The sequence below is a fragment of the Amblyomma maculatum genome, chromosome 5 (genome assembly GCF_055883805.1).
Source record: "Amblyomma maculatum isolate TAMU_Amacu chromosome 5, ASM5588380v1, whole genome shotgun sequence".
Classification (NCBI taxonomy): Eukaryota; Metazoa; Arthropoda; class Arachnida; order Ixodida; family Ixodidae; genus Amblyomma; species Amblyomma maculatum.
Window position 1 is genome coordinate 42,393,892 of NC_139348.1, and position 10,741 is coordinate 42,404,632.

General features: G+C 50.2%; 1 protein-coding gene and 4 non-coding genes across 5 annotated transcripts; 1 reads left to right on the forward strand and 4 right to left on the reverse strand.

The window, feature by feature from the left end:
• Positions 1-1,561: 1,561 nt before the first annotated feature.
• Positions 1,562-1,645, reverse strand: TRNAL-CAG (transfer RNA leucine (anticodon CAG)). Its single transcript has one exon. It is a non-coding gene; the product is annotated as a tRNA-Leu (tRNA).
• A 4,998-nt stretch (positions 1,646-6,643) lies between these two features.
• On the reverse strand, positions 6,644-6,727 carry TRNAL-CAG (transfer RNA leucine (anticodon CAG)). Its single transcript has one exon. It is a non-coding gene; the product is annotated as a tRNA-Leu (tRNA).
• Positions 6,728-6,804: 77 nt separating this feature from the next.
• On the reverse strand, positions 6,805-6,888 carry TRNAL-CAG (transfer RNA leucine (anticodon CAG)). The gene has a single exon. It is a non-coding gene; the product is annotated as a tRNA-Leu (tRNA).
• Positions 6,889-6,965: 77 nt separating this feature from the next.
• Positions 6,966-7,049, reverse strand: TRNAL-CAG (transfer RNA leucine (anticodon CAG)). Its single transcript has one exon. It is a non-coding gene; the product is annotated as a tRNA-Leu (tRNA).
• Positions 7,050-9,707: 2,658 nt separating this feature from the next.
• On the forward strand, positions 9,708-10,259 carry LOC146188153 (receptor expression-enhancing protein 6-like). The gene has a single exon (XM_084603079.1). It carries the CDS (start codon positions 9,708-9,710, stop codon positions 10,257-10,259), a length of 552 nt encoding a protein of 183 aa, XP_084459205.1.
• The last annotated feature ends 482 nt before the right edge of the window (positions 10,260-10,741 follow it).

A 10,741-nucleotide genomic window follows, 5' to 3' on the forward strand; every position in this document is an offset into this window, starting at 1 on the left:
GTACTAATTTATACAGTATTTCAGCCATTGTTTTCACCAATATTCCCCCTCAACCCTATTACGACCCTGACAGCAGAAAACTACGGAGGCGGCTTACCCGCCTGCCGAGCATCGACGGGAATGCTCAGTCGCGGCTTGAAGGATGATCGCCGCATCCCTGGCCCTGGCGTTTTCGCTGGTGGTTCGTCTCCACCTGTTCTTTTCTGATGCAATTGCGTGCTGTCGGTATCATCATACGGCCGTTTCCCGGCCGGGAGGTTAGCCGCTCCGAACGTAGTGTCCATGCGTCGGCTTCTGCTTGGCTGAGAGCCACGGCGGTGTCTGAAGGCTTTTCGTCCGTGCCCTTCGGCGTCTCCACGACGTCTCGCGAAGGCACTTGTTGCGGTTCTTCAACCACGGCTTCTTGTACAGTGGTGTCCCCCGTTGCGGTATAGGTTTCTTTGACGTCGCCATAGTGGTTCGCCCACTTGCTGCAGCTGATACTTCCTCCGCGTCTGCCTCGTCTATGAGCAGGTCAGACACATTCTCACTGTCCACGGGTCCGGTTACGCTGGCATAGGTCCGCGAACATTGGTTCTCGTCGTGGCCGAAGCGACGACAGACACCGCACCGCGGGATACGGCACTCAGCGTGAGTATGGCTTGTGGCTCGGCAGCGAAGGCAGAGTGAAGCCTTGCCCGACACAACAAGAGCTAGCTCACCGTACACGCTCAGTTGATGAGATAGATCGTCAACCTTCACACCGACATTCAGCTTCAAGGTCCCGTTTCTTGTGGTAGAACCTTTATCGGTCACTCCTTGAACACGCCACCGCTCCTGCGAGATGTCACTGACCTTGCCGAAAGGAACGAAGGCGAGACGCACGCTCTCGTCTGGTACACTGTGCAGGAGCCAGTGCACCTTCATGCGTATATCCCTGTTAGCCGGGTCAATGACAAGGCACCGCTTCTTCACTTGTAGTTCGCCAATGCTGACCACGTTCTTGACTGCTTCGGCATCCTTGAGTATAACGGCCGACACATGGCTCATTCGATACGCTCTCAAAGCAATAACTTCGGGGAGCACCGAAAGCTGAGCGAGAGCGTCTCGGAAATCCTCAACCCTATACGGCAGGGCAGTTATGTCAGCCTGCAAAAATACGGTATTTAAAACGAACCGACCTGTGGGCAGATTGGGCAAAACAACCTGGTACTCATTCTCAGAGGACAAACACCTGTTACCGCGGCCCTACTGGGCCGTTGACACCGCTCCGTGCAGCCCATGAAAACACGTCCGCTCGCTAGCGAAGCCAGAAGTGGAATCCCACTACTCGGCCATCCTGACAAGACACACACGCAGTGTAATTGGCCCAGTCCCCAACCTATCTCTGCATTCTAGTATGATTCAAAAGAAGACAAAAATCTCAGAAGTGGGATTCGAACCCGCACCCGGAAGACCGGACTGCGACCTGAACATAGCGCCTTGGACCGCCCGGCCATCCTGACGAGACACATGCGCCGTGAAATTGGCACAGTCCCAAACCTATCTCTGCATTCTAGTATGATTCAAAAGAAGACAAAAATGTCAGAAGTGGGATTCGAACCCACGCCCGGAAGACCGGACTGCGACCTGAACGCAGCGCCTTGGACCGCTCGGCCAGCCTGATGATTTTTTTTCTTTATTTCCTGACCGTGCACGTACAGAAAAAAGACACATATGACATCAATAACATGACAAAATAAAAGGTCATGCATTGACTAAAAGCTTCAGCCTTCCTTAGCTGAAGTTGTCGGATGAAAAATCCCTCATATGTGACAACCCTTGAAAACTAACTAACCATTCTGGCTCTAGTCCTAAAGCTTTCTGTTCGTCCACATATGCCCGTATGCTCTCCCTAAAGAGTTGTCTCGCTGAACGTGCATCGACGTCACCGTGCTCTACAGCCATTCTGCTTTTCCATATGCTGTGGAGAGCCAGTAGCATCAAAAGATCCAACAGTGTATCATTGTTCGCTTCTACTGGCAAGAATCGGATACCATGTGGGCTTATGGGTAGTTCTTTTTTAAGCGTCCTCTGGAGCACGTCCCATAAAAATACGGCATCCCAGCATTCGAGAAACACGTGTTCAATCGTCTCCTCTTTCCTGCATATTATGCAGTGGACACCCCAGGGTACAAAAAGTCCTTTCTGATCCTTCCATTTCTTTACCTCTAATGTTCCAGTGTGCAACTTAAAAAGAACATTTTCACCCCTGCCGGCACCATCATCCTCTTCACTCTTTTAAGAACATTTTTGCCCACTGTGGACGAGTACACAGCTCTGTACAGTGGTTCTGGAAGCACCACATCGCACAAGTCTTATGCAGTTTTTTTCCGGTTTACACTCCAGAAATAGTCTAAAGCAAACCGCACCATCAAAAACCTGTACGCCAAGACCACTTTCCTTAGATACCCGTGGGCACCTCCTGACATGCGGTCAGAAGAAACGACAATTCCCGGGAGAGCTTGACCCAGGCGTAACTGACAGACCGTACGAAGAAATAGATTTTTCACATTCCTCAAGAACATGAAACGATTGACTAACTGGCGCAGAAACAGATGTGCCAAACCAAGCCCGCCGTCCTTCACCCGGCGGAAGAGATTTGTCCGACTTGCCCGTTCCCACGAAGACCCCCACACAAAAACGGCAAAGACACGATTTGTCCGACTTGCCCGTTCCCACGAAGACCCCCACACAAAAACGGCAAAGACACGATGCATCTTTTGGACATTTGCTCTTGAACAATATAACACTTGAAGCACATACCAAACTTTTGTCACTAAAAACAAATTACAAATCGTGGCCTTAGCAAACACCGACCACTGCCATCCATTCCATTTGTCCACTCTATTTTTCAATTTACCGACTTGGTTTTTCCAGTATGGGTCACTGTCCCGATACGATTCAAGAGGGGCACCAAGGTAGCTGACAAGGTTGGTAACAAATTACATGTTAGCGAAAATGCCTGGGGTCGCTGGCCAGTCACCGTGCCAGAAGCCCAGGCACTTGCCCCAGTTAACAGCACTGCCGCTTACAGCGCAAAAATCTTTTACAGTTTTCACAACTTCTACGATGCTTTCGTACTCTACACAAAACATCGCGACATCATCGGCATAAGCCAAAAGCTTCACTTCTGCTTGATGCAGCTTGAAGCCCCGCATTTTCTCATGCTTGATAATGCTTAAACATAAAGGTTCAAGATAGATACAAAAGAGAAGAGGTGAAAGGGGGCAACCTTGACGAACTGAGCGTTGAACAGCAATACTGTCACCAACAGATTTGTTCACAATTAGCCTAGTTGTACAAGTACTGTAAGCCATAGCCACTCCTTCTCTGATGACGCATCCGACCTTGACAGTCTAATATACACAAAAGCAAGTCGTGGGGCACTCTATCAAAAGCCTTTTCAAGATCTATTTGGAGCATTGCTACTCCAAGTCCATCAGCATCGCAACATTCAAGAATGGCCCTCGCGATGTGAATGTTCGAAAAAATGGACCTGTCTTTAATACCGCATGTTTGGTGGTCTCCAACAATATCTTTAATAACTGTTTGCAGTCTTTTAGCTAGTATTTTCATTAAAATTTTATAGTCGACATTGGTTAAACTAATCGGCCGGTAAGAGGTAACACTGCGTAATTGACCTCGGTCCTCCGTTTCGGGAATTAGCACTGTATGAGAAGATGCAAAGGACGGCGGCAGCCCATTAAGCTCATATGCTTCATTATACACTTTTTCCAGTACCGGCGAGAGAAAATCCTGGAAAGCTTTATAAAATGCGGCGCTAAGTGCATCAGGGCCAGGCGATTTGCCGGGGTTCAGATTCCCTATAGCGCATTTCACTTCGTCCTCCGTGATGGGGGTCTCTAGCACACGTGTCGTCTTTTCGTCGAGTTGTGGCATTAAAGGTAAATAAACTCTCTTGAAACTCTCGATATCAACTGCACACCGTACGAACTGCTGACGATAATGCTCGAAGAAAGCTTGCTGGATTTCCTTCTTATCGTTAGTAATGGTCCTTTGGTATTCAATTTCATCTATCTGATTCCTTCGAGGATGCCACTTTTCTGTGCCTAACGCCCTTTTTGTCGGACCTTCCCTCCTTATCAGCCGTTCGGCTCTAGCTCTGACAAGGGCACCGCGATATCGGTCAGCGTCTAGTAGTTCAAGCTTGCCCTTAAGGGCTCGTATGTCGTCTATAAACAAACCGGGGTTATTGCTTTACACATCGATTAGACGCTGTAGATTCACGTGAAGGGACCTTTTTTCGGCCCTTTCTTTTCTGGCTATAGCGCTCGATCTTTCCAATGCTGTCATTTTGACATTCTGTTTAAAAACCTCCCATTTAGCCCCTAACTTTGTTACGCCTTTGTCATTCATATTTGCTATATGCCTTTCAACGTCGGCTTGGAAACTGTCATCAGATAATAATTTTGAGTTTAACTTCCACATTTGCCAGTCAAATCTTTGACTTTTAGTTTTGTTCCCAGCGATAGTGACGGTGACAAAGCAGTGATCGCTGAACGATACTGGCTTAACATGGTATTCGTGGCATACAGGCACCAGATCAAGAGATATGTACATCCTATCGAGTCGAGCGTGGCTAGAAGCCTGGAAATGAGTGAACTGAGCAGCTCGCCCACCCTCTAAACATCCAGTCACATCAACAAGGTTAAACTCATTTACCAATTCTGCGAGAACACAGGTGCTGGCATCACTATGCGGCCTTCTACTCGTTTTATCTGATGCGGAGAGTACACAATTGAAGTCTCCCATTAACACAGTTAGCCTTTCAGAGTTGCAATACTGCCGAATACCTTCAAAGAAATCGCGCCTTTCACCAACGTTGTTCGGTGCATAAACACAAATGATGCGCCATTCGTATGAATACAGCACGAGATCGCAAACAACGAAGCGGCCATACGCACAAGTCGTGACAGCTTGAATTGTGACACCAAGGCACTGACGCACAAACAGCACACAACCAGCCGCTGCTCCAACTGCATGACTTACAACGGCATTGTATCTTGAAGTAAAACAGCTAACCATTCTCCCGGTTTCTTCTTCACCATCAACTTTAGTTTCCTGAATCGCGATGACGTCTAGCTCCAGCTCGCTAACCAAACGAAACAGCTGATTTTGCTTGCGCCTTGCTGCGAGCCCTCGAACATTAATAGTCGCGAATCTAATGGCTTTGTCTAGACGAATCATTGCTGATGAACGAATACCCGGGAGCATGGTCATACCTTTAGTGATGTCTGTGGCCGAGCACCCCGCCATGGTGGCAGGTGTCAAGTCTGAGGTGGGAGCGGTGCTGCCACCACTCTTTTCTCTGATAACAAGTTCGGCCTAGGCCGAAAGGACGCCCGCCGTGTCGGCGCGGAAGTCTTTGTCGGCGGTCCTTCGACGTCTGCGATCTCGTGACCTGGTGTTCGGTCCTCCGTGTCGTCGCGTGCCCGCTTCGCTACCGCTGTCGAGTTCGCTGCCTCAGATTCGCCCATGCTGTCTGTCTCGTGAATGAATACTGTGTTGTGACTGACCTCCGTGTCCCCAGTTGAGTTGCTGCTGCTGGCCACCTTAGCGGCCGCGACGCCGACGGGACACGCTTGCAAATTCTTGACACACTGCTCCTTGACCTCGTCCGCGTTTGGGGAGGGGGGAGTGACCGTTGTTTCTGCTGAGCTGGTGCCCGTCTCCTTAGCTACTTCTTCCGCATCCGCCTCGTCCGTGAGGTGTTCCGACATGTCGTCGTTCCTCACGGGCCCTGCGACGTTTGCATACGTCTTTACACACTGCAGTTCGTCGTGGCCGAAACGACGACAACGAGCGCAGCGCAGAACCTGGCACTCCTTCCGGATGTGACCCGTCGTCTTGCAGCGAAGGCACAAGGGAGCCCTGCCCGGAACGACGACGAGCGCTGGCTCACCGGCAACTCGCAGCTGGTGTGGAATGTCGTCAATTTTCGCCCCTGTCTTCAGATTTAGGGACACGGTGCGCGTAGTTGACCCTTTGTCGGTGACGCCTTGTGCGCGCCACCTTTCCCTTGCGATGTCAGACACCGTCCCATACGGCAACAGTGCGACTCGCACGTCTTCGTCAGGTACGCCATGCAACAGCCAGTGAATATTTAACCGGACGCCCTGGTCGTTGGGGTCGACGATTACACAGCGATGGTCCTTCACTTTCACATCACTGACAGCGAGCAGCTTACGTGTGGCCTCGGCGTCTTTAAACGTTACTGCCCAAACATGGTTCATTTGGTACGCCCCAGGGCTACAACCTCTGGGAGCAATCCAAGACGAACCAACGCGTCCCTGAAGTCTTCAACTCGGTACGGTCGAGCCTTCACATCACCATGCATGAAAACAGTATTAAGCACAATGCGCCCGGTTGGCAAACTTGGCAGAATCACCTGATACTCGACAGCCGAAGCGTCAAAAAACCTGTTTCCGCGGCCGGCCTGGGCCGCTGATACCGCTCCTGACGAGCCAGCCATCCCGCGTCCGCTTCGCTCGAAGGCCGGAAGTGGAACCCTCGGCCAGCCTGACGAGACACATGCGCCGTGAAATTGGCACAGTCCCAAACCTATCTCTGCATTTTAGTATGATTCAAAAGAAGACAAAAATGTCAGAAGTGGGATTCGAACCCACGCCCGGAAGACCGGACTGCGACCTGAACGCAGCGCCTTGGACCGCTCGGCCAGCCTGACGAGACACATGCGCCGTGAAATTGGCACAGTCCCAAACCTATCTCTACATTCTAGTATGATTCAAAAGAAGACAAAAATGTCAGAAGTGGGATTCGAACCCACGCCCAGAAGACCAGACTGCGACCTGAACGCAGCGCCTTGGGCCGCTCGGCCATCCTGACGAGACACACGCGCCATGAAATTGGCACAGTCCCAAACCTATCTCTACATTCTAGTATGATTCAAAAGAAGACAAAAATGTCAGAAGTGGGATTCGAACCCACGCCCAGACGACCAGACTGCGACCTGAACGCAGCGCCTTGGACCGCTCGGCCAGCCTGACGACACATGCACAGTGAAATTGGCCCAGTCCCAAACCTATCTCTGCATTCTAGTATGATTCAAAAGAAGACAAAAATGTCAGAAGTGGGATTCGAACCCACGCTCGGAAGACCGGACTGCGACCTGAACGGTCTTCCGTCGGGACGAGGCATCGTTTAAGGTGAGCTTTCTTCGTTTCCAAGCCGATGCTTCGAATGACGCCGAGGTTCATTTCGGACTTCAGTAGAAAGTAGTACTAACACATGAACCCAATCGGTGTGCCAAAACTTGTGAAAGCGAGCGTTACTTCCACTCGGAGAAGTCGTGCTGCAATCTCACGACGCACACGGTTGGCATAGCGAGCACTCAAGCCCGCACAACACGCCTAAACCCAGAACCTAACGTTGTCAGGAAAAAGAGGCGAAGTCTGAGCACTGTAGAAATTGTAAAAAGTATGCTTCCTCCCTCTTTTTTTTGGAGAGAAAGGTTACGAAAGAGGCGTCAGGAAGGTGGGGGAGCAAAGTTGCGACAACGCGTTGGGTGAAAGGACCAGCCAAGTACATTGTATCAACCTTTTTTTTTTCTGTTTCCGACTTTCCGCGTAGTGCCATAGTTCAGGTCATCGAGCCGAAATAAAGGAAGCGAAGCTCGACACGCTATTCTCAACGATGCAGCGTGGAGGCGAGCAATTTATACGAGTACGCGCCGCGGCGCCCGCTCCTGAAACACTCCACTGACCACTCGGATTGAACACACTTGTCGATTTATTCGACCTGAAACCGTATTTACATTGTATCTTTAATGACACCAAGAATAAAAAAGAATTACAGCAGCGGCCGCACAACCAAGTTGTACCGGTGGTATGAGACTGCTCAAGACGTTGTTGTGCTCCATTACGAATGTTCACCCACAAAAAAAAACAACAACAAATAAAATTGGAACCATTGTCCTTTGGAGTACCCGGCGGAGTGAGGTTAGTCGTCGTTACCGAAAACCTGAACTTCAACGTTACCGCTCTGTTCCAGCGGGCAGCGAGAAGCAGACACCACCCGTCCTCCGCCGCCGCCGCCGCCGACCGCGCGTCACGTGACAGTAGCGAGGGACTGCCCTGGTGCAGATCGTTGAAGAAATGCGTTTGTGTGAGCGAATAATTGATATATTATTTTTTTTATTTGTTAACTTTAACGGCGACATATTATTTTATGGGAAATAATGATTAATATCTGCGTTTCCAAATGGCTAAACATGACGTAGGCGAGTACTTCTAATTCCGGCCTACAGGGTCGCATGGTCGCTTCAGGAACGCAAAAATGCTGTGATTTCAGAATGGTATTAATAAATGCAGAAGCAATATTTCGACGAGATATTTTGGAATCGGCATGCCTAATGTTTACTGAAGCAAGGAAAATTGCAACTGGGCAGCTACATTTTCGTTTCACGACGCCTTCAATTTGTTAGTCATACATGTATTTTGGCTGTTTGGCTAGCTATATCTGCCATGTTCTGCTACCACATCCAAATCAGAAAAAAAAAATGATGTGCACATCAGTTTGACCTGTATTACTTTGCGTCTGATGTCATGGCCAGTTTCTGTTTCAGATGCCAACCACTTAAAGATGGCTATAGGTGAGAGCTGGGTTCCAGCACAGGTGGAGTTTTCATAATTGCCTAGGTGCGGTGGATGGTAGACATGTGCAAATACATTCCCCATTCCGCTTTGAAAGCCTGAATTACAACTACAAGGTACTAGTATTAATTGTGATTTGTCAAGCTTTAGTTGTAGTGCTCATGATTCTGGCTATTTGCAGGGCTCGTACTCCATCTTGCTAATGGTTGTCGCAGGTTGACATCGGTGGCTATGGCCGGCAAAGCGACGGGGGACCATGAGCGCCTAGAGGTTTGGCAAGCCTCTATAGAAAGGAACCCTTGGTCTGCCAGCCCCCAGGCAGCTCCCCTGTTCTGGAACTGCTGTGCCTCACGTTTCTTGGGGAGACGAAGCGTTTCAGCGTGTGCCAGACGTTTTGCGGCCATACTCCCGAGGGTCCCAGGAAGAAGACAAGAGGGTTTTCAATTACCGCTTAAGCCGAGCTAGGTAATCCAAGCTGTAAAATGCTCACCTGAAAACATATAATTCAGTGTTATTTGCATGAGGGGCGTGGAAAGTGCATTCAGTGTAATGACATCGAGATTCCAGGTTGTTCGCAGGCCGATAAACATGAAACCATAGAATGTGGACTTTGTAGTGCAGGCAGCATGCGTGCTCCACAATGTTTTGATGGAGGACATTTTTTATGTAGATCCGCTCTACGTGGACCAGGAGGACAGGTTTGGGAACGTCACGAAGGGCCAGTGGCGTGCCAGCCTTGAAGCTGACAGGGCCGATGCTATGCATAACCTCCAGCCTCATGCGGGCCACAATTTCATGGAAGCTGCTGCAGAAGCTAGACACATTTTCTTCCATTATTTTTGTAGCCCTGAATGTGCTGTACCGCGGCAACGAGCGTCAGCCGAATTGTGGCCATAAATGATAAGGCTACAAGCCCAGTGAATGACGACGACGAAGTTTAGTGTGCTTGGTGCGGCTGGCTGAATCCATTCAGCCAGCCGTGCCAAGTACGCTAAACGTCGGGTGTCCAAACAAACAGCGGCCAGCCGACGCAGCCGGACGACGCACCTCGCCATGGCCCAGGAGATCAATGAGGAGCTCGGCAGGGTGCTGCGGGAGCGCGGAGTCATCGGCGATGCCCTCGACAGCGTCGAACGCAAGTCCAAGGTCAAGCGCGAGCAGCTCGTATACGGTTTGGCCTTTCTGACATTCATTCTGTTTGCGGCCAACATCCTAGGCGCCAAGACTGTAATCTTCATCACGACAATCTGGCCTATGCTGGGAAGTATACGAGCCATTGACCGGGCGGATGTCCTAGCGCTCCAGAAGTGGACCGCCTATTGGATTATGTACGCGATGCTGAACGTCTTCCTCAACTTCCTCTTCATTGGTGTCTACCACTACTTCAAACGCGTCTACATGTTCAAGTTACTACTGCTGGCCTGGTGCGCGGCGCCTATGCACAACAATGGCTCGAACATCATCTTCCAGAAGGTGTTCGCCGGCAAAATCTTCAAGGGAGGACCCATGGCACCCGGTGGGAACGGCGCTCCCGCCGCCGTGCCGCCCCCGGCAGCTGGCGGAAAGAAGGAGTCGCCCGACACCAGCCGCAAAATGAGGAAGTAACTGCGTCGCGGTTGACCGTGGATAATTGGTTAACCTGGCCGAAGAGAGCGCAGCGAAATTCCCGGACTCTGCGACTGTTCTCGCTTGACAAATAAAGCGAACAACCGGCGATGGCAAAAAAAAAAAAAATTTACAAGCGGAATTGGAATTCCATTAGGAAGAAGAAATATAATTGAAGGCTTCTCCGCTCTGCGATTCTGCTACTGTTTTCTTGTTGCCTGACCCACTGCGGCTTGGTCCTCTGCCTGTCTTGGGCTCTTCTGATTGTGAACTGGTGAGGCCGTTCCGCGAGTGGAGTATTTTGCCAGGTTTCCCCTTTATGGTTTAGGTCCCATGGCTAGCTAGGGCTACAGTCATGACATTGTCATCGCCGGGCTCAGGTCCGGTAAACTGGTTCGCCAGTTTGATGGCTGATAACCTACCTATAAAATGCTTTTCCGCAAATGGTGTAAAACATATCCCTGTGGCACGTATTCCTGTGG